This window comes from Manihot esculenta, chromosome 17 (genome assembly GCF_001659605.2).
Source record: "Manihot esculenta cultivar AM560-2 chromosome 17, M.esculenta_v8, whole genome shotgun sequence".
NCBI lineage: Eukaryota > Viridiplantae > Streptophyta > Magnoliopsida > Malpighiales > Euphorbiaceae > Manihot > Manihot esculenta.
Window position 1 is genome coordinate 4,915,463 of NC_035177.2, and position 25,138 is coordinate 4,940,600.

Here is a 25,138-nt window from a genome sequence, read left to right on the forward strand (position 1 = left end):
ATCCGAGTTTTTTTCGCGGGCTTGTTGGTGCCTTGCAATATCTAACTTTAACTCGACCAGATCTTTCTTACAGTGTTAATTTCATTTCTCAATTTATGCATTCTCCAACTATGGCACATTTTAAATGTGTTCGTCGCATTTTACGATATTTGAAAGGGACTATTCATTTTGGTTTATCACTTACCGCAAATACTTCACTTGATTTATGTGCTTTTTCGGATGCAGATTGGGCAGGTTGTCCAACTACTAGGCGTTCTACCACTGGCTACTGCACATTTCTTGGTTCTAATATAATCTCTTGGTGTGCCAAAAAACAATCAACTGTGGCCCGGTCCAGTACTGAGGCTGAATATCGGGCTATGGCGCATACCGCTGCTGAGCTTACTTGGTTAAGTTATATTCTGGCAGACCTTCATATTCCTATTTCTCGAACTCCAGTTCTCTATGGCGATAATCTTAGTGCTTTGTATTTGACTGTAAAACCAGTGTTTCATGCTCGTAGTAAACACATAGAACTCGACTATCATTATGTAAGGGAGCGTGTTGCTCAAGGAGCTCTTGTGACTAAACATGTTTCGACATTTCATCAACTTGCTGATATATTTACAAAGATCATGACTAAAGCTCGCCTCGCTCAATTTCGTACCAAACTATGTCTTCAACCTCGCCATAGTTTGAGGGGGGATAATAACGAATATGTTGTGGAGTGATAAGGTGGAGTGATGTGATAAGGTGGAGTGATAAGGTTGATTAGTTTTATTCCCCTGGAGTAATAAGGTTGGTTAGTTGAGGCTAGAGTATTTTTTTCTGTAAATATATTTGGATGATTTAGTGATAAGGGTTCTTTGAGTAATTAGCTAGCTTACGTAAATATAGTCAGTTGCAGTCCGTGATTATTGCCTTACGTTTTGAATATTTGTTGCAAGTCTAGTTTATTTAAACTTAGGCTAGAGCTCATTTCTGTATCAAGTGAAAAACATTAAGAAATAATATAAGCATTCGTTTTATTCAAACCTTTATTTTCTTCTTCTTGGTTTTATTCAAACCTTTATTTTCTTCTGCTTAATCCTTGGTCTATGGCTAAACCCCCACAAATATTATAAAATTATTGTCTTAATATTATTAAGATATAATTTCAGTATAAGAATTATATTGCCCATATTCTAAATCGATGTGAGATTTAACACATCTTTTCACGCTTACAATTATATTAAAACGTGACATATTTATGCGAGACTAATATCAAATAGGAACTAACTCACTCCAAAAGTTAACTCAAATGATAAGAGTGTCTAAAGTCCTTATAAATTATATACTATCCTATCCCTAATCGTGGTGGAATTCAACAATTATTTCTTTCAATAATGTCGTTTTTAAATATCAAATCTGTATTATTCTTTTAAAAATATAATTAATTTTTCGGTTATACTAAATACTATATATATTAATATATATATACTTTACGCTGTTATCACATATTTTTTAGTCAATGTCAATTTGATGTTATAATAATTCTTTATAAGATCTTAAGACAGCATAATATCTTATACATATTTATAGAAAATCATTGTTTTCATGTCTATGATCATGTTTAAAATCTTGTAATTACTGTGTACACATTTTTAATGCCATTATCTTGATTTTAGATAGGAATGAATTAATCAATATGGATCATGTTTTAGATCTGTAATCATTTTTAAATTGCCATTATCTATCATATCTAAGAATAATTTAAGGATCAAAAGTGACTGCTTTAAAAAAATTATTAATAGTTAATTCAACAAAGCCAAAAATACAGAAAGAAAGAAAAAGAAAAAGAGAGAGAAAGAATCCATGGTGCATTGTCATCATCATTGTTGTCGTCTCTAAAATCATGGCTATAGACAACTCATAAACAAGTTCTTGGAGATGTTTTTACATTAAATTATAGCCAAAAATATAAAAAAATATTACGTAATTTTATTAATTTTTTATTTTAAAATTTATAATTTAATTTGTGTCAAATAGCATTTATAATATTCAACCGTCAATAAATAGCGATCACTTTTAAATGACGTTAAAGAATGTTAATATGAAAAGTATATCACTAAATATTAATTTAACATAAATTAAATTGCACTCCGAGACTTAGCCTGGTGGAAAGTACATCCTTGTAACCTTGTGAGGTCAAAGGTTCGACTCCCCCACCTCCTATTTAAAAAAAAAAAAAACATAAATTAAATTACATATTTAAAAATAATGAAACTATAATATATTTTTTTTTATATTTTTTTAATTGATAATTATATTTTACTTGTTATGTCAGTATTTCTTATCACTATTTGCTAACGGGATAATATATAGATATTATTTTAATACAAATTAAATTAAAGTGAAAATAATAAAATTATAAAATATTTTTTATATTTTTCTCTAAATCATACGTGATTTATTTAAAAAATATAATATAATATCATAAAATAAATAAAACCCTTTTCTTGTGGCAATATCAAATTCAACTGCTCTTGATTAATTATATATAAAGGTGACAGCTTAGAATCAAATATTGTAATAAGAGCTTACCATAATTTGATATTATAGTGATCATATGACTTGGTCAGCTCATTGTTTTCTTAATAATTTTTTTTTTTTTTTATAATTTTATGTTGGTAAGCTTAGTTTTCTTTATATGCTAACTACTTTTCAAGTTTCATATATATTAATTTCTTTCTCTTTCTGCTGCTTCTGGTCATAATCATCATTATCATCATCCTCATCTGCTAAGTTAGATTAATAAAATCAAAGTAATTAAGCTAGTCTTCTTGGTTGTTTTGATTTTGAGAGAACAGAAACTCCTTTATCTCACAAAGCTTTACCAATTATGATATCAACTTTTTAACCTAAGCCTATTCTCAAATCTTGTATTAAATTATTAACTAAATATAGACATTACTTTACTTAGTTTCCTTCAACATCCCATTTTATTACTACTTTTAGGAAGAGCTTAATTATATCAATACTAGGTTTTTATTTGTATTTAAAAAATATTTTTTAATAAAATAACTTATATTTTATGTTTAATTTTAATTTATAAAATAAAATTTATTAACAAATTTATATATAAAAATTTTAATAAAAATTTCATGGAAAATAACTTTTTTCTTTTAAAGGAGAATATTATTTACTTAAAAATATTTTCTATTAACTAAATTTTCTGAGTGTTCTTAAATGTTAAAAAATATAAAAAATATTTATAAAATAAATAAAAACTAAAAATTAATTTAAAATAACGATTGTAAATTATTATCTTATATATTCAAACTGTATTCATAAATTAATAGTGATAATTTAGAATCCATTATATCTGTCTCCGTTGATGCAGTTATTTTTTTGCGATTAATAAAAAATACAGTTAAAATTATAATTTTATTAAATTTAAAATAAATAATTTATTAAAATGTATTATTTATATATAGTAAAAATTAAAATTTATTTATAATAATTTTAAACTGCCCCAATTGCTAACAATTTTATAACCGATGTTATCACACTAATACATAAACCTTATATAATATATATATATATATAGATCAACCCATTTTGTAGCCATATGGCTATGTCTAGCTTCTTGCTTTTGCGACCTGGGGAAGCTTAATTAATCGATTAATGGGCAGCATTTTACATGTTTTATGTGGTAATAATCTAATTTTGTATTAAAAACATTCTTAATAATATGAAACAATTAGTTGGATTTTACGAACAGATTTAAATCGACATTAATTTTTACTGTAGACATTCGATGGAGAGCCATGATAGCTTTTTAGAAAAAAAATTTTGAAACACACGATTTTTAAAAATGTGACGAGAGCTGTAGGTCTGTTACAAAATTCGATATAAAAATTTTATCATAGGTCAATTTTACATTTTAATTTTTTTTAAATATTTTTATAATTTTACATATTAGAATTTTTTATTTCTATTATAAATAACTCCTTACCTAGTAGAAACTCACTTTTCAATATTTAAAAAATTTCATTAAGACTATCCGTCTTTCAGTCTATCTTTTTTTTTATATCGTTTTAGCTAAACGATATTGGTTAAAATTCCTAATAGAGTCTAATTAGTTTTTTATCACTTAATCTCACAAAAATATTGTATCACATGCGTTAATTTTATAGCTTTGATTATGATCTAATAATCAAATGGTTCTAGATTTACCAAGGCATATATAATCACCAAGGAGCAGCCACAACATACCAACTAATATAAACAAAACTGAACAGGAGAGAATATTAACACTGTACTTAGGAGAATGTTTTTAGTGGTAAGATATAGATTTTTATAGTATTGAATTTATTTGGGATGAAAGGTTTTTTTAAAGGAGATAATATTTTCAAAGGTTTTAAAATACTTTTCTCTCTGATTTTTCTTTTTTCCTGAAGGTTTTCTCTCCTTTTTGTGAGTGTTCGTTTGATCTCGGCTTCTCCATCCTTCCAGGATGAGAAAGCTCCGGTTTTCTTCTCTGAGTTATGCGGCTATACTCTCCCACCGCCGAGCTGTCGTAGATAGTTTCTTTTTTCTTTTAAATTTTTCCTGACAAATATGTGCTTAGCCGCGAGAACTTTCTTTCTATTTATGTTGTGGTCTATTTGGTGCTTTTTCTTCTACATGTTATATTTTTTTTATTATTTATTTTTATACAGATCCGGAATGGTGGAGACCGTACTTAACTTTGAGACTTATGGCTGTTGTAGGGCTGGATCTTGCAGGTTCTATTTTTTCGTTTACATTAGACACTTCAGAGGACGTTATGGTGCCACCTTTCATCGGCCTCTCGGTCCTTTTGTATCTATATGAGATTGAGATGGTCGAGCTCTATAGAAATTTGTCTGTGATGTATCCTGTTTGCTTTTAATGCTATTTTTTTTCTTTATTTCAAAAAAAAAATCATATGCACTTTTTTAACCCACTAAATTAGTGGAATAAAGAGGTTGTGATCCCTTAACTTGCATCACCTAAAAAAAATTCCTTAACTCTTAACTAAATTTTGCTATTTTAAGAGGATTCAAAAGAAATAATACACAAATTTTCAATAAAGAGGTTTGGATACCTTACCTTCCATTATATTATCTTAAATTAGCCTGAAAAAATCCCATTTGCTCTATTCAAATAAAATCTGCATTTATATACATCCTCTGCAGCAGGCTGAAATAACCCATCTATAGAATTCAAATGTAATTAAGCCAATAACAATCAACTGTGACCAGCAGAATCATCAAAATGTTAACAAGATTTTGGGTGATCTAAAAATCAGAAGAAAGAATTATTATGAGCATATTCTATACTTGGGTGCATTATTAAGGAATCAAATTCAATTCTTTAAAGTTTAAGCATAATGAGGTTCATTTCGATGCAAGGCAAGCACTTCATCCATCAGCCATGGAACCAATTGGTGAAGAATGAACAATCTCATCTCAAAATGGATAATAAGGTCATCATTTTGACATTATTTCATTTCAATATTTGAGTCATGCATCCTCCTTCATGGAAAACCTAGCTAAAGTCATCAAGAGAATGCTTTTGCACTAACTTATCATTAAAGAGTTGAATCACTTCCTTTGAAATGGATGGAAGTTTTGCCTGTGATGAACTAGCTTAGTCTATAAATAAACAAAGGGAAACAACAATCAAATGGTACTAAAGCTATGAGATTAATTACAAGTTGGAACCCTAGTTGGAGTAATATTCATTTGCAAAATCTAATGTATTTCCTGACATGAAAGTTGTGCTTTAAGATATTAAACATGCATAGATGCAAGCATTCTGACAGTGACTGGGTTTATTTTCTTATAGAAAAATCAAATTCGGTTCTCATTAAGCATGATATATCGTTAATTTTTTTATATCTTCAATGTTCTTACTCCCAGATTTAGTTTTCATTAAGCATGGTATATCGTTAATATTTTTATATTTTCATGTTCTTATTTTACTGTTTTTTATTAGTTTTTTTTACTTAGCATGATTTCTTCGAAATCAAATTATTTAGAGAAGTCTACTTACTAAGATTAGGACAAGAAGATCCAGGCTAAATTTTTTCTAGCTATGAATGGCTAAATTTTTTCTAGCTATGAATTTAATGAAATAATACTATATATAAGTTTTATTTGGTTCAAATATATTATTTCGTGGAAAATCACTTTCTAAAACGTAATTTAACTAAATAAATTAGAATAAATAAATTACTTCCCCTCTATTAAAAGAAACAAAACTCTTTATTTTTCAGAAAATTAAGTATAAATGTCAATCAAATAAAAACAATTTTCACACTTCCTAAAACTTCAAGTTCAGTAATGAATTACCTTCGACCAAACAAGACCATAATTGATTTGCTCTGTAAGTTCCCCATTTATTGCAATATATAGTATGAAGAAGCCAATATATAGAGAGTTGATAATGCAAATCCTCTGCTGCCTTCCTCTTCTTAATTAATATATACACAAATAGTATTGAAAATAAAATTGCTAGATAAAAATGCCTAGAAGTTGTAAATTTAGAAGAACATAATCATGAAATGGAATCCAATTACTAGAGAAATTACTTTTAATAAAAAAAAATTAGTAGAAGAACATAATCAAAGTGTGAGTATTAATTTATTAATAAATTGTCTGCAGTAAGTAAATTATTATATATATATATATATATATACATATCCTAGAGGAGAGAGTTGTTTAGTACCAACAAGTTGCCAATAGACAAGCTGCTTTGATTTTTGATATAATGTTAGGCTTTTCTTTAATTAATTCAAAGAAAGAAAATGATTAATTTTTGAAGACAGGAATGTTAGCTTGTCCAGAAAACTATTTGTCTAGAGCTGATTCCCTAGGGAAGAAGATGAAGAAAATCACTCAATGAGAGAGGAATTCCCATTTGTAATTATAATAAAATTCTTTGTATTTTTTTTTTAATTTTAATTAGTGCTGTCGTATTTATTCCCTACTGAAAACAACGCAAAACCAGAAGAAAAAAAAAAAAATCATTTCCCCTAAGGGGCTACTTCAAAGACTTCATATCCATGTGTTGCCCAAGAAAAGAAAAGAAAAATTTTCCATTTTTTTTTTCTCTTTTGAATGAAGAAATTTGTAGAAGAGAAGGGGAAATCGTAGCTGGGTTTTGATCTAAAATGAGAAAAAGATGGAAGTAAAAAAGAAGAAATAAACCCTAGTTGATGTATTAGTATCACTGAAGTTTCAGTGATTCATTTGCAGTTTTTAATGAACATACATAGTGAATACATTCTCAAACCAGTTCTTATAAAGAGAAAAAGAGAGAGTACCACGATGAACAAGAAAACTATTTTCAGAAAACATAGAGATCATGTAGTCTAAAAACTAAGAAGAAGAAGAAGAAATAAGCAAAAAAGAAGAAGAAAACACCCTAAAAGCATCACAGAAGATAGAAGAAGATGATGATGATGAAGAAACATGGTGGCGGTGATGATGGTGAGTACAAGAAATCCATGAAATTAATCTGACCTTTATGATCCAAACAAGCCCATGATCTCTCGCCGACTTTAAACTGCTGAAACTCAGACAAAGTTCGGCTGTGCATAATAACTCATAGATCACATTGCCACCAAATCACCAGAGCAATACCTCAAACTTGTTTGTTATTATTGTTGTCTCTCAGAAAGGAGCCCTATTGCCTGAATTCCCTGCCCATCCATCCACCGGCAATTGGACGTTCGGCGGCATATTCAGCGGCAAATTAAAGAACGGTAACCCACCTGATGTTGCTGCCCCATCAGGAAATGGATTGTTTCCAACGCCACCACCACTACTTCCACCACCGCTCTGCATCTGCAGTTGTTCATCTTCTTCCAAAGGAAGCCTCTCATATGCCACGTTTGTGAACGATGCTGCTATGACTATCACCGGTCCTGCTGCCGTCAACTCCCCCACCACGCTTCCTCCAACCACCTGCCCTTGACCACCAGCAAGGAAGATTGTTAGACTAGTTGCGCCAGGAGGGGCTGGAGGGGGCAAGAAAGATCCAGACAAAGATAAGATCTCGAATCTGCCATGAAGAGTCACAACAGCACCCGCTGCAGCTGGTTGTCTGATACTAACATTAGTTACCGTTCCAGCTCCGCTGAGTATGCAAATCCCGCGCTGCCGTCTTCGGGCGTAGTTAGCGACGCACTCAAACACATCGCATCCATTTCCCACTTCAAGAATGTGAGCTCGAAGCGTATTGGCGCTCTCCCGAGTAATGATGACTGGAGGTTTGGGTTTATTCTTAGAACCGGGTGGGCGACCCCTTGGGCGGCGAGCGACAAGGTCCCCAGGTCCAGTGTTTGCAGCTGCAGCGACAAGGTCAAGGCCTTGGTGGGAGGCATCGTCATGGTGCTGATGATCAGATTGGAAATGGGCAGCAACACCGCCGCCACCATGTCGATTGGAATCGTGGTCTTCAGGTTCAGGCTGATGCTGGAGGTGAAGGTCAGGTCTATGGTGGAGCTGGTGAACGTAACGAGAAGTAGTACCTAAATCCAAACCGGCCATACCAACATCAAAAGGAAAGGAAACAGGAAACCAAGGAGAAATCAATATTTTTTTTTTCTAAAAAACAAATATTTTAGATGATTAACAACTGTTAATGGGTTTTGTTTAATATATATATATATATATATATCTTAGGAGGAGGGAGAAATTATAAAGAAAATAAAAATTAGAAAAAGAAAAAGGAAACAGAAAGGGAAAGGCAGCTCCTGAAGTCGAAGAAAAAGAATTGAATTGAGAGAAAGATATTTGTATATCTTTGAATAAACAAAAAAAAAAACCAAAGGAGATAAGAGATGAAGTGCAGAGAAATTGGAAGGAAAGGGAAGGGATGGGGAGGAGAGGAAGAGAGAGAGAAAGAGCAAAGACTCAAAACGCAGTCATTTTTCTCACACCCTTAAAGCTTAAATATATATATATATCAATAGAATAATCCTTCTCTTGGAAAATTCTTTTTCTTATTTCCACAAATATAAGAGTTTGGAAGAACTCTCACTCTCTCCAAAGAGAGTTGTCAACCCTTTTCTAAAATAACAAATAAATAATAAAGTTTTTTATTTTTTTTATTTCTCCATAACATAAATAGGATGTTAATATTTTAAGTCTTAGTCTATAAATTAAATCATTCCAACAATTGCTAGATTTTATAATACAAAGAATAATATTGATAAGTAGTGGTTGTGAATAAACAACAAATTATTATTAAAAAAATCCAGAATTGGAAAAAAAAAATCTTTATTTAGTAAGCCAATAAATTATATTTTTAAAAATTTAAAAATACTTTAAGGAGTGAAATAGAATAATACTGTTAAGGAGTGAAATAGAATGATACATATTATTTTTAATTAGAAATTTTAAATTCGAAGCGGATTATAGAGCATGTTTAAAAATTTAAAAAAAATATTTTACTCTAATTTATCGACCCGAATAGGAATCTATCGACCCAAATACGAATCTATCGATCCGAATTGAGATTTGATTAGATTAATCAAACCAAAACCAGCGGACAACTTAGCACTAAGAAAAATGGTAAAGTGAATAACATATAATAATGATCAATGTATTAAAAAAACTGTGTATATGATTTAGAGAGAAATTAAAAAGATATGATTGGAAGGTGATGGACACGCGAGGAAGGAGGAAAGTGGGGGAAGAAATGAAAGAAGAAGTGTGATGTAATGATACAAACATTTGAGCAAATGAACCCTAGAAGGAGGAAGAGTGTGTGGGTGGGGTTAGCTGATAGATGTTGCCATGTTAGTGAGAGAGAGAGAGAGTTTGAAAGTTAGACTTTAGACTCAAATGAATGAGATGGTAAAAAACTAACCATGGTTAAGGGGCAAAGTTGACCAAAGGTTAGTTGGGTTTTAGAGAGGGACAATTAAATATTATATTGCACAAAAACCAGAGGAACGAGAGTGGCCAAGTGGGGAGGTGTTGCTGCCGCGCGGGTCCCATTTTCTTTGTCTTCTCCTCCCACCCGGACGGCCCTTTCTTCCACCTTCTCATCCTTTTAGCGGCCAACTTTGCTTGACTGCCTCGAGTCTATTCTCACAAGTGCCACCATTTTGCAACTAGAAGAAACATAAAAAAAGAAAATTAATTAATTATGAAATTTTAAGTTTATAATTTAATAATTTTATATTTTAAATGATCAATAAATAATTAATAATTTAATTTAATAATTTTTTTTATAAATTCATAAAAAAATTTTATTATTCCCATCTTTACCTAAATATAATTAAAGAATAGATTGATTCAAAGGAAATCTTTTCATTTTTTAAAAATATTTTGAATTTAAATATAAAAAGATTGCAATAATTATTAGAATTCATAAGTATATTTTTTTTACAATTAACTGCATTTAGTATTTAAACTGTTTAATTATACATATTATTTATTTTATATAATTTTAAATATTTATTTTCTATTTGAGATTAAAACAAGTTAATTAATATTTTTTATTTAATTTTATAAAATATAATGATATTTTAATTAAGTAATTTTAAAATAGAAAAATTAGTGAATTGTTTAAAAACTTGAGGGATTTAATAGTAATTATTTCAAAAAACATTTTAAGGAGAGAGAGTCTAAAAACCACATAATTTAAGGTAATTAATTAGTGGATAGAGAAAGTCTAACCAACCAATTAGTATGATGAGCTTGACACCGAAGACTAGCTACAGTCCCATGATTATTTTAATATTTTTATTTATTTTAATATATTAAAAAAGGATGTCAAATGGGTACTCATTCATCCAATCACAAAATTCATCTAAAATTAGGTTTTTTTTTTAGAAAAAAAAATAAATATTATTGGATATGTTTAGTTTAATGTTTGAATTAAAATTAAATATATATAGGCTTTTAATTAAACTAATATGACACAATAGCTACAGTTGTGGAAGCACATATTTTAATTAAAAGTCTTTTTTTAATATATATATAATTAATTTTAATTAAAATTTAAATTTAATATTTAACTTGAAAATTTCAGTGAGTTAAAAGTTATCAATTTAATTAAATATTTTAATATTTTATTATTTCATTTATAATATAAACAGATGTAAAGCTTATTAGGGAAATTATCAAAAAATCCTAACTCCACCGATAAACAACAGAGAAATCTCTTTAATGATAAAATATCTTTATATTTTTTTTTCCGTCAATAAAATAGTTCTTCCATCCTCTTTTCGAAAGAGAAGGAGAAGGAGAAGACTAAAGTTTTATACATGTCCTATAAACTAAAGTCATATTTTTCTAAGCTTAAATTGCATTTTTATATAGAAAAAAATAAATATACCCTTTTATTTTTAAAATTAAATAATTTAATTCTTATATTTTAATTTTATTAAAATAAAGGAGCTTTTTATCATATTAAAAAATAAAGTATTTTCATAAATTTAATAAAATTTAAATATATGAAATAAACTATTTATATTTTAAAAATCGAGTGAGGCCAGTGTTAAGCTTAACATTTTTTAAGATATTTAGTAGTTTCGCATAAAATTAACAGAAAATTGAATAGAGACGTGAAATTAAAATATAAAAATTATAGGTTTTAAAAAAACTGTATAAATATGTTAATTTCTATATAATTTAAGGATGAAAAAATAATTTTTTTTATTAAAGAAAAGATTTTACTAATATATAATCAATCTAGGATAAAATAAGGTCTAATCAAAGAATCAGAATAAATAAATGAAGATTTTTTTTAAAAAATATAAAACAAGGTCTAATCAAAGAATCAGAACATTACTCAACAATTTCTTTACCAAACAAAAAAATGTTAGCTGACTAAAATTAGGGGTGAGCATTCGGTCGGTTCGATTTGAATCGAAGAAACCGAAAACTGGAATTTTAGTGTTTATAAAAACCGAATCGAATCGATTTTAGTCAGAAATTGAATCGAACCGAACCGGTCTGATTCGGTTCGATTCGGTTCGATTTGATCGGTTTCAATTTTTAATAATTCTTTTTATTTTTTACATTTTATTTTTAATATTTTAAAATTTAATTAAAATATTTTAATCTTAATATGATTTAATTTCTCTATATTATTGAAAAAACATATTATTATCATTAATCAGTTCGGTTCGGTTTTTTCTGTTTTTTTATTAAAACCGAACCGAACCGAAATAATTAAAATTTCTAAAATTAAAAATCGAACCGAACCGAAATGTATAAAAAACTAAACTAAATTTTTAAATCAGTTCGATTCGATCAGTTTTTTGATTTGAACCGAATTCGGCTCACCCCCTAACTAAAATAGATCAGTGGAGTAAAATTTAATCTCTGATGCCAAAACATTTACTCATTCATCCTTCAGCTCCGTTGGATTTTATGAAAAATATTTTTTAAAAAATATTTAGGTATTTAAAAAATTTAATTAATGAAAAATATTTTTTTATTAAATGAAAAATAAATTATTTTAAAAAAATAACTTTATTTTTTTAAAAGAGAATTCTTATTAAAATTTTTAATATAAATTTATTAATAAATTTTATTTTTTAAATTAAAATTAAATAAAGAGAAATAAGTTATTTCATTAAAATTTATGGGGAGAACTTAAATTTTTATATTTGATGAAATTAATAATATAAGATTTTATATTGTAAAAATTGATTTGAAATTAAAAATAAATTTTATCAAAATTATTAATTTTTTTTAAAAAATAATTTCAGGCTATTTATATTAAAATTACTCAATTAGTAACTTTATTTTTTTTTCTTTCCTCTCACCTTTATTTTTTTAAGATTGTTTTAAGTTTAAATTTGTTTGCACTTTTCTTAATTAATATTTCTCTCCTCTCATAATTTTAATTTATTTTATTTTTTTATACATATTAAGAAAGATAATTTTTTATTAATTTTTTTAATTATATTCATTTTAAAGATATTAGATTTTATTAAATATTAAAAGATATTTTAAAAAATTTTTTGAAAATAAAATAAAATAAAATAGTTATAATAATTAATTTATATGTTATTATATTATAAAAAAGAAAAATGGATAATAATTTTAAAAATTTTAAAAATAAAAGGTGAACGAAAATTATAAAATGAAGAGAGTAACTATTTTTTTTTATTTTTTAGAATTTAATTTAATTTAATATCTAAGTATTAATATTTAATGCATCTATGACTGATATAAGAAATTTATTATATTATTTTTGATAAAAAGAGAGTATTTTAATTTAAATGGTAAAAAAGTGTAAATTTTAAATCTTAAATATTGTTGAAAATATTATAATGGGTTTCAAAAAAATATTATAACCAAATATTTGTGTGTAACGATGAAAAAATAAATTAATTTAAATTAATTATTAATTTATTTAAAATAAAAAATAATATAAATTTTATTACCTTAAAATTTATTTAATTTATTTAAAAAATTAAATTTTAAAAAAATAAAAAAATCCCATGAATAAAATAAATTCTAATATATACATGTATATATATATATAAAATTATTTAAATCAGCAGACTGAAATGACACTTTCTTCACCATCATTACCATCAACATCTGCTATAATATAAAATATAAATAATATAAATAGTGGTACCCAACGTGGAGACGTTACCGTGTGCAGGGTTCCTGGGCTATATAGAATTAAAGTAGCGCCTCTACGAACAGCTTAAACTTTTGGTAGAATGGTATGCGCCCTAACGGTATCAGAGCCAGGTCACGGGTTTGAGCCGTGGGGAAGGAAGGGGGAAAAAGTGATTTAATCTAAAAAAGTGTACCCAAAAGAGTGTGCCTCCCCAAAGTAACACCCAACGTAGAGACATTACCATGTGCAGGATTCCTGGGCTATATAAGATTAAAATAGTGCCTCTATTAACAGCTTAAACTTTTGGTAGAATGGTATGCGCCCTAATGAGGTTTTTATAAACAGATTTAACTAAAACAAATACTGTAATACCTAAAACAATACAATGAAAATATATAACTTTACCAGAAGAATGGATTTTAGAAGGTATAATACTTCCACCAGAACAAGAAAAGTAAAATAAAATACAAGTTTATATATATATATATATATATATATATATAACTTTCTTTTTAAAAGTAAAACTACTGATTATATTAATAAAATTCCATCAAACAAAAAGAGATATCATTCTAAACAGAAAAACGATTATACCTAATAGATTCTCTAGTCAAAATATGAGCAGTTAGAGTAGTATTACGACAAATCCATCTAACAGAAATATCAGTTCTAGAGTCTAACAAAAATTTACAATCATTTAAAATCAAATCCCTGCATAAGATAATTTTGCAAAGATGTTCCTCAAGTGTCTGTCTAAACCCCTGCATAAGATAATTTGGTAAAGATACTTATCCTTCTTTCTCATCTCTCAAGCATAAATCATTAAAGTCTCCCGAACAAAGCCACAGAAGAGAGTTTCTATGAGATAAACCTCGAATAAAGTTCCAAGACTGACGTTGTTGTTGCGATTCTGGAAACCCATAATAACCAGTAAACCTTCATTGAACATTACCTTCTGAAACAATCGAATCAATAAAATTTGAAGAAAAGCCAACTCCAAAAACAGACACATGACTCTTCCACATTAACGAAATACCTCCTCCCAATCATTGTCTATTGACTGAGAATCAACCATCAAAATGTAAAAAATTACGAAAAAATTCCATACGAGAATTAAGAGCTTTTATTTCCATAAAAAATAAAATGTCCGACTTGTAACTAGTAACCAAATCCTTCAATGCATTAATTGTATTGGAACTGCCGAGTCCTCGGCAGTTCCAATACAGGACGATCATTGTTTTCGGCTATCTCGACCTTTGACGAGATGAGCCGCTTCACTGTTGCCTATCAAATTAACATTCGCAGGGGTGTTGTTAGAGGCATCCTATTGAGAGGAAGAAAAACCTGTAACAACGTTATGTTTAGTGTTTCTTGGCCTTTTTTTAGCATCATCATTTATTCGGGCTGCACTCTCCTCATCAAGCTCAAAATTCCCGACCAATTTAGCCAATGTCTCGTTATAATAACCAGAAGGGAGGTCTTTAATCAGAACCCAAAAATCAGAATGCGTTAGAGGGATATGGAGAGGATTTTCATTACCTTGTATCTCCTTCCAAACAAGATAGAATCGATTGTACAACCAAGGGCCCCCATTCACTATATTTTCAAAATCAACATTATTAAAAAACTGAAACAGATATCTTTTTACCTCTAATTCCATAATAGATACTCCCTCTAAAGGATGCCATAAATCTGCCAAAAATGTCTGCATATTCTGAAAATTGATTGGATTGTATGTGAGAAACATCCCCACAATACAGAAATCATAAGTGACGATCGGAATATCTCTGCAACTCTTAATAGGGACAACAACATCTTCTTTTTCATCGATAGTCAATTGACGCAGATCGTCTTCCATAGGGAAGGGAAAAGAAGAAGTTAGGTTTAAGAAAGAGGAAAAGGTGAGAGCATTGAGCCACAGAGGGACTACAGAGGGAAACTTGCGTCGAAAGTAATCAGTAATAGTTATATATATATATATACATTATCATCTATATTTATCGAAAAAAAAAGTTGTACCTAAAGGCATATATAACTTACTGATATACCAAAATTCAAATTTACTTTCTCAATTGGCTACTCTTAAAAAAAAGAAAAAAAAAAAAGAGAAAGCACCTCGTTCTCAATATGCAAACTTTGGCAATTAAAAGAGAGGAGTGAATTTCAAAGTCATAGCACAAGAAATTAGAAAAGACCTTACACTTTTCTTGGATGAGTTGTTAAGTTACATTGACTATTATTTACCTTAACACATCAAAATTAAAAATATAAAACAAAATTATTATTCTTCTTATTCCATAAATACACTATTATATAGTGTATATTTAAAGCAATGACGGTAGATTATTGTTTAAACGGTAAATTATTGTCATACGTTAAACTATAATTATAAATAAATGCTAATAGTTCAAATAATCATAAAAATCTCACGTTGAAAACTTATAAAAAAAAATAAATATAAGTGATTGAATTGTAATATTTTTTTGAAGTAAATGTAGAGAAGTTTTATTAAGCACTATCAAGTCTCAACCGAGGCAAAGTACAAGTAGGAGGTGAAACAGTCCATTTCACCTGATCTGTCAAAGAATGGACAGCCCTAGCCAATACATGTGCTACGCCATTAGCAGATCGAGGAATATAACGAATACTAATACTATTCGCCTCATCAATTAGAGACTTACAATTATAACTAACTGAACCAAAGGCCGAGTAATCCATATAACTGGGATCAGTAATAGCATGAACGCTAAGTTGAGCATCTGACTCCACAATCATATTGGACCATCCCTCACTTTTAATCCAGCTAAGAGCTTCTCTGATGGTTAAAGTTTCAGCAATTTTTGCTCCAACATCACCAAAAACCACCATTTGCTTAGCACAAATAAACTCTCCCAGGCTATTGCGGGTTACCATACCCAATCCAACATGGAAATGATTAAAAGTGGCTGCATTAACATTTATTTTTAAAATACCTCCAGGAGGCTTTTCCCAACTCAGCATTAAAGTCACGTCTCCATTTAAACTTGCTGGCTTTGCTCGTGCTGCAGTCCAATCTTGAAGAAAATATCGAGCAAAGGAGATCACTTGCAGAGGAGACTTCCATACTCGTTTCCAAACCAACTGGTTACGTTGTGTCCAAATAGCCCAAAAGGTGATCAAAATCACACCAGCATGCTCCAATGATGCAGGAAGTAACACAAGGGAAAGCTATTCAGATATAGTATTGACATGAGGATGAATCCAGTCTACCATAGTATGTAGCCAAAAATTCCGAGCAAAGGGGCATGAGACCAAAACATGCATTATAGTTTCAGGTGTGTTACGACAGAAATAGCAGGTATTATGTACATGGATGTGTCGTCGTTGTAGCAGCTCCAAACAAGGGACAACTGCATTACACATACGCCAAGCAAAGTTCAATACCTTGGCTGAAACATGAAGACGCCATAACTTCTTCCACATTTGACTGTAATCAGCAGCACCTACAACATTAACTTGTGCTGTCAAAAAACGATAAGAACTTTTCACAGAAAAATTACCTTTGGCCTCCCATTTTCATGCCCAACAATCTGAGATAGACCGACTACTTAAAGGAATCGCAGCAATAGCATTAACATCCTCATCACAAAATATGAACTGAATTAAGGACAAGTTCCATTTGTGATCCTGAATTAAATTTGATACCAGAAGTGGAGTGTTTCTTTAATTGTTTTGATTTTTATTTTCTCTTCTCATCAAAACCCCTCTTTTTTATTTTTATTATTTATTTTTTCTAGTCATCATTTGAAAATTCTTAGAGTCAATTCCCTATGGATTTGATCTTATTCACTCTATACACAATTCATATTTGTTGGTTTTTAATAGGTTATTTTTTGTGGCTTCGACACCCATCAATGACCAAGTCGCCTATGCCATAATTCTGACGTAGAATCTCCAACTGCATTTACCTCTCCTTTGCATATATTTGCTTGCATGAAATAGAGAGTATCTTGTCTATTTCCTCTAGCCAAAACAAGATTGCCTTTAGTAATTTTACAAGTCATGGAGACAAGAGAGCTAACACAACTAAGATCATCAGCAAGTGCACCAATAGGTATAACATTAAGTCGCATCTCAGAAACATGTATCACATTGTTAAGCCACAACTTGCACCCTGTATTAGTATTAAAATACACCTTTCTAATGCCAATAACTTTAGCGGGGATTCATTTCCCATTCTAATATAACCAAAGTCACTAATACAAGGACATCACATCTAGTAAAGATATGATATAAGGCTCCAAAATCAATAACCCAATAGAACCTTGGTCATCGATGTGTAAACAACTATCATTAGTAGAAATGACAACATCACCATCAAATGCAATTCAAGTTATATCACTATCTTATTTCTTTTCTTCCTTTTTTCTCTTTTGCATGTTCCTTTTTCAATTTTCTATAAAATGTTCCCATATCCTGGCTTGTCACAATGATTATAAGTGATCCCTTTTCTTGACTTGGATCTCCCTTTTGATTTGTTATGACTACTGACTGTTTATTTGAATTTTGAAATTGTTTAATCTTACTTCTACCGTGCCTTTTAGCAATAATTGCATCTGTAGGGCGCTTTGATATGTTCTTCTAGTTTCTTCATTTGACAAGCTTTCATAAACTGCATCCATGGATAGCTTGTTGTCAAGAGCTTAATTGCTCAAAGCAACCACCAAGATTTCCCAACTATCAGGAAAAGTACTAAGAAGAAAACAAGCATGTAATTCACCAAATTCACAATATCCTTAAAATTATTGTTTTCATCCTTGTATCTCATATGAATAAGCTTCCTAATAAGAAGTTTTGTTTTGTGGGGATTTTCTCTCATATAAATTTGCTGATAAAGGACTATTTAGAATCCATCAGGAATTTTAATGTAATACTCGGCTAGACCCCGGCATCGAAATTCCTATCTTCCGGCGAAATCTCCGTTGAAATCCGAAATTCTAGGATGTCGGAGCCTTCTAGAAGGGTAAAATAAAGGTTTTCTAAAATGTTTTTATATGTTTTATGGTTTTAATGAAGAAAGAAATTGAGTTTTCAAAGAAAAAAAAGCCATGGAGGAAAAACCCAGGTTCGGCCGCCGAACCTCAAGTTTGGCCGCCGAACATTGGGAGCTTACGGAAGCTCTTTTGGCCCCCGAAGGTGGTCTGGCCAGCCACCTATAAAAGGCCCCTTATTCGAAAATGGGTGAGTTTTCTCTCTCTATTTTTGGGCATAGGTGAGATTTCGCCCTCCTTTGGTTGATCTTATGTTTTCCTTCAAATCCTTCAAGTTTTGATGAGTTTTCACCTTTGTTTTGAAGATTTTAAGCTAAGAGCAAAGTTTTGAAGCTTGGAGACCCCCGGAGCTCGTTTTCTCCCCATCTCCAAGTTTGGGTCACACCTACCCTCGATCTTCAAGAGGTAAGTGTAGATCCACGTTTTTTTTTTTTTATGTTTTAAGTAAGTTTTAAGAAGGGGTTAAGGGTTTTAATGCATGTTTAGAGTAGATGTAAAATGTTAGGGTTTATGTTAGTTAAATGATAAATGTATGTTTATGTGATGCTATGTTGTTGTTTGTTGGGATATAGGCTAGTTTTATGCCCCTATATGTTTAAATAAGTGTTTATACATGTTTTAGTATAGTTGAGTGCATGTTGTGAGGTTTTGGGTAGCTGGATGAGAGAGGCAGTGTAACGACCTGGAAACCGGACCGCTACTAGCGCTAGGATCCAGATCGGCATAAGGCCGCCGGGACCCGTAGCAAGCCTAACATACATCCTGTATACCTGTTAAATCCCATACATGATCAAACATAAACATAAAACTTTAAACTTATTCTTTCATTTACCAAGCTCAACCTGTGCATGCACAACTCATAAATACAAAATCCCATACTGGAGCCCTCATCAAATGCTCCAATGGGGCAATATCTCATACATTAAGCTTGGTTTACATAAACATCATTAAAACTCTTCATTAAAAAGATCATGTGAAAAAGGGATTAACTTTACATATTAGGGTCAAGCACAACTCTAAACCTCCATATACATCATTACATTACATTACTGTTCAACACTATTCATTACATCATATTCTTTCTCATGTCCACTTACTAGCTATTACATACATAAAAATTTCTACTCTAGCTGACTTCCCGGACTGTCTCGTACCTGCAAATCTGGGGGATTAAGGGAACGGGGTGAGGTACTAGAGCCCAGTGAGCAGAATAGTAAAACATTATATTTAAAAACATATTATCTCATGGAATGCATCACATCATAAACAAATCACATCAAGGATGAACTTGTCACCAATAGCCCTCTACATAACGTTCTAAGGTGCCAGAGGCGTAGAATGGGCCTCACTGGTCTTTCTCTTACATTAACATATCATAACATAACATTCCTATATGCCAGGGGCATAGAATGGGCCTCACTGGTCTTTCTCTTACATAGTGCTAGGAGCGTAGAATGGGCCTCACTGGTATTTCATACCGTATCATCAACATATCATATCATATCATAGGGAGGGCTAAAGGATCATCCAACATTCATCCACATCATCATCATATTATGCAATGCAACATATTCGTGAATTCTAATGCAAACATCCTAATATATCACATGGTATTCGTGATGCATGGACATGCTCAAATTTATTTATTTGCTTTGGAAATAGAAGTCCATTCTACTCACCTCAAGCTAGCTCTGAAAAGACACTGAAGCAGCTATCTCACTATTGGGGTCCTCGGTTCCTCGGGTCTGAACCTACACAGGTGGACTCAAATGAGGGACCAACATACATAAACATGACTCTAAACTACTCCCCAAAAATCCCCTAAAACACCTTAAAACAATCATAGAAATCATGCAAAGGAAGGCTGAACAGGACACTTTCGGCGGCAGGTTCGGCGGCCGAAAGCCAAAAGTCATGCACCTTCGGCGGCACTTTCGGCGGTCGAAGGTTCCTTCCAGATTCGAAACTCGTGCATGTTCGGTGGCACCTTCGGAGGCCAAAACTCCTCTCCAGAGCCGAAAGTCCACTTTCGGGGGCAGGGTTCGGCAGTCAAAAGTTTGCCTCCACAGGCAGGTTCGGCGGCCGAAAGGGCCTTCGGCTGCCGAACCTGGGTTCTCCCAAAGTGGCAGAACCTAGCCATTCTATGCACATTTGCCTCCCAAATCTTTCAACTCAAATCCAACACTTCCAAAACATGCATACACACATACATAAGCTTGTAGGGGTTTCAAACTAACCTAAACCCCAACACAAACACATCAAACATACTTATACAACATACATTAACCATAAAAGCACATAAGTCTTAACTCTAAACAACTAACCTAATCATGCATTTCTACCCTATGAACCTTCAAGAAACTTAGTCAAAACATGTAAAGAGGTGAGGATCTACTCTTACCTCTTGAAGATCGAGAGGAGAGGCGATCCAACTCGGAGGTGGGAGAGATCTAGCTCCTTAGGCCTCCAAACTTCAAAAACTTGTTCTAAGCCCACAAATCTTCAAAAATCAAGTAAACGCTTGTTAATACTTGAAAGATTTGAGGAAAAATCATCAAAATCAACCACAGGAGGGCATGGACTCACAGTTGGCCGAAAATAGGGGAGAAAGCTCGCCCATTTTTTGCCATGAGTCCTTTTATAGGTGGCTAGCCAGGCCACCTTCGGAAGCCGAAGGCGACTCGAAAACGCATGCATGTTCGGCGGCCGAACATGAGGTTCGGCGGCCGAACATGAGCCACATTCGGAAGCCTAACGTGCCCCCCTAAACTATCCCACATTCGGCAGCCGAACCTGGAAATGCCTCCATGGTCTTTTTCATTTAAAACCCAATTTCTTTCTTACTTAAAACCATAAAATACATTAAAATATTTTATGAAAACATGGTTTTTCCCTTCTAGAGGTTTTCGACATCCGAGATTCCACCGGACGGTAGGAATTCCGATACCAGAGTCTAGCTGGGTATTACATTCTCCCCCCTTAAGAACATTCGTCCCCGAATGTTCCTCAACTAGCACATGCATAGTATCAAACATAAACATACATACAAAACTCATAACACTAACCTTAGAAGAGATGAGGATATTGCTGGAGCATGGACTCCTGTGTCTCCTAGGTACACTCTTCGATGTTGTGGTGATTCCAAAGGACTTTCACCATCGGGATTTCCTTGTTCCTTAGCTTTCTGATCTGAGTGTCTAAGATCTGCACTGGCTGCTCAACATAGGTGAGATCTCCGAGGATCTCCACATCAGGCTCACTAAGAACCTTGCCCAGATCTGACACAAATTTCCTCAACATGGAAACATGGAAAACCGGGTGTATTCTTTTCATAGAAGCAGGCAAGTCCAACTTGTACGATACATTCCCAATCTTTTGCAAGATTTCAAAGGGTCAGATGTACCGTGGAGCTAGCTTACCTTTCTTCCCGAACCGAATCACCCCTTTCATCGGAGACACTTTGAGCAATACCAAATCCCCCTCCTGAAACTCTACTTGCCTTCTGCGAATATCTGCATAACTCTTTTGCCTGCTCACAGCAGTTTTGATCCTTTCTCTGATTATGGGCACTACCCTGCTAGTGATCTCTACTAGCTCAGGCCCTGCCAAGGCCCTTTCTCCAACTTCCTCCCAGCAGACAGGTGACCTGCACTTCCTTCCATACAAAGCTTCATATGAAGCCATCCCTATGCTAGCATGATAGCTGTTATTGTAGGCAAACTACACCAAAGGTAGATGCTGCCTCCAAGAACCGCCAAAATCCAGCACACACATTCTGAGCATATCTTCTATAGTCTGGATGGTCCTCTCTGACTGTCCGTCCATCTGTGGATGGAAAGGAGTGCTAAAGTCCAACCTGGTACCCATAGCACTCTGCAGACTCCGCCAAAACCTGGAGGTGAACTGGGGTCCTCTATCAGACACTATTGAAACAAGAGCCCTATGCAACCTGACCACTTCATCAACAAACACCTGCGCCAACTTGTCCACAGAATAGCCACTCCTGACAGGGATGAAGTGAGCAGATTTGGTCAGTCTATCCACAATCACCCATATGGAGTCCAATCTGTTGGACGTTGCCGGTAACCCCACCACGAAGTCCATAGCGATATTCTCCCATTTCCACTCTTGAATCGGTAGTGGGTTAAGCATTCCAGTTGGCTTCTGATGTTCCAGCTTCACCCTCTGACATACTTCGTAGGCTGACACGAACTGTGCCACTTCTCTTTTCATAGCTGGCCACTAATAAACCCTTTTCAAATCATGATACATCTTGGTGGCTCCTGGGTGAACACTGTATCTGGCATTATGAGCTTCCCTCATAATGTCTCCTGACAGGAGCGGTTGTCGAAGCCGGTCAAAAATAACCTTCTTGGTTACCTACAATTTACAACTGTAGACAGTGGTGAAGGATCGTATCCACAGAGAATTGATTACCTATTTATTTATCTCAATCAAGACCAATAGGACTAATTGAAATCACAAGTGAAAGCAAGTAATCAAAGAGAAATAGAAACAAGTGCAAGGAAAGTAAAAAGGGGGGTTTTGAGATGATTTGATTAACAACTATTGAAAGCAATTAAAACTGCAAGTAATCTAAAATAAGAGAGAAATCAATATGAGAAAAGTCTAGTTGAAGATATGGATCCACTTTGGTTGTTTGGGTTGATCATTGAAACATGGTTATCTTGATTGATTCAATAGGTTGGTTATGGGGGTGGAAGACGCTTCTCACCACCATGTCTTTCCTTATGAACAAACTGATTAGGGAACATCCTCTAACCAATTACTAATCAACAAATTGCCAAGGAACGTCCTTGGGCCATAGGCATCAAAACAATTGCCAATTGCATGAAGAACAAGAAAGATCCAAACCCTAACTACTTAAACGCATGAGATGATGTTAGATCATGCAATTCCTTGGATTTTTACACCAAGTGTTCTATGGACAGAATATTTCCAGCAATTACGGACTAACAAATATCCTAATCCAACAATCAATTAACTTTTCAATCAAGAATCAAGTGGCCAATTTGATCAAAACAACAAAGCAATCTTGGAATTAAGCATCAATTGCATGAATATTGAATAAAATCAAAGACAATAGTTTCTGTTCAGATCTCTCAACCCTTTAAACAACCTTAGTTTCAACCAAACTTCAACTAGAAAGAGGGTTTCAGCCACTCATGGCTGAACCAAAACAGAAAATAGATGAAAAGAAAGAAGAAGATGAAGAACTAAAGTGTGGAGAGAGGCCTTGGAGCCTTGCCGAATTTGTGGAGAAGTGGGGGAACCAAATCTGCTTTCTTGTCTTCTTGAAGCCTTTAAATATGTCTTGAGAGGCTGCCTAGGGTTTCATGGAAGTCCAGAAGACTTTTAGAGGCTGTCCAAAGTGTCTTTGGTGTTGCATGTGCCTTGTTTGTGCATGAGTGAAGGAAAAAACGAGTCACATGTGAGAAGGCAAGTGGGGGCACTTTGGTCTTTTCAATTGCTGCCCAAGGTCTTCAGGATGTTGCCCAAAGAGTTAAGAGGCTGCCCATGCACTAATAAGGAAGGTGGAGCCTCCTTTTGAATTTTGAATGTGCATGATACTAAGTGGGAAACATGTGATCTTAGGATTTGGCTTCCTTAATAAGCTTGATCTTGAAATCCAATATTTGAATGTGAATCTTGAAGATTTGGATCTCAAAATACTTCCCTTGTTTGGCTCCTCAAATATGGCAACTTGAGATATGGCTTCTTGAATAAGGAAAGTGTGCATTGGAGTGCATTTTCGGCTGCCTAAAGTGAGTTTCGGAGGCTGGACTTTCGGCTCTGGACGCAAAGTTCGGCGGCCGAAGGTACCGCCGAAGGCGGTCGACTTTCGTCTCTGGAGTCCTCTTTCGGCCGCCGAAGGTTGCCGCCGAAGGTGACTGATTTTTGGCTTTCGAAAGTTGCCTCCGAAGGTTGCTTCTCTAGTTTTGGCTTCTTTTGGCATTTTTAAGAGCATTTTCTCCAAATTGTTTCTTCACACCTAATACTTGCAAAACATGATTAAAACCACAAAATTAGGTAGAATAGGTGCAAACAAACATCAATAAGATCATGAAAATATGGGCTAAAATATGCTCTATCAAATACCCCCACACTTAAGCTTTTACTTGTCCTCAAGCAAATAAACATAGTCAAATAAGCTTTCTTTTCTCCAGATCCTTATTTCCACTTAAGCTCATACTCAAGACCCCTATTTTGAATCATTGCAGTGAAGAATATATGCATGAAGATTACTTACCTCCTTTCCTTGTTTCCCTTTGCTTACCATGGCTAGGATTAGTTTTCCTCAAGAGAGACATGCACATTATGTTAAGACTTTTTCTAGCTTTTGGATTGACTTGCCCTTACCTTGAAGTACTTTATTCAGGCTTTTTGCACTTTGATTTTGCTTGAAAAGGTCACCAACCTTTTGACGTGAAGGTACATATTTGTGATACCCACCCCCAGTTACTCAGTTGATCACCTTTCCAAGTGGCTACTAGCTC

General features: G+C 32.6%; 1 protein-coding gene across 1 annotated transcript; it reads right to left on the reverse strand.

The window, feature by feature from the left end:
• Nucleotides 1-7,182: 7,182 nt before the first annotated feature.
• LOC110604982 (AT-hook motif nuclear-localized protein 23) lies at nt 7,183-8,923 on the reverse strand. Its single transcript, XM_021743262.2, has one exon. It carries the CDS (start codon nt 8,538-8,540, stop codon nt 7,662-7,664), a length of 879 nt encoding a protein of 292 aa, XP_021598954.1. The 5' UTR covers nt 8,541-8,923; the 3' UTR covers nt 7,183-7,661.
• Nucleotides 8,924-25,138: the final 16,215 nt, after the last annotated feature.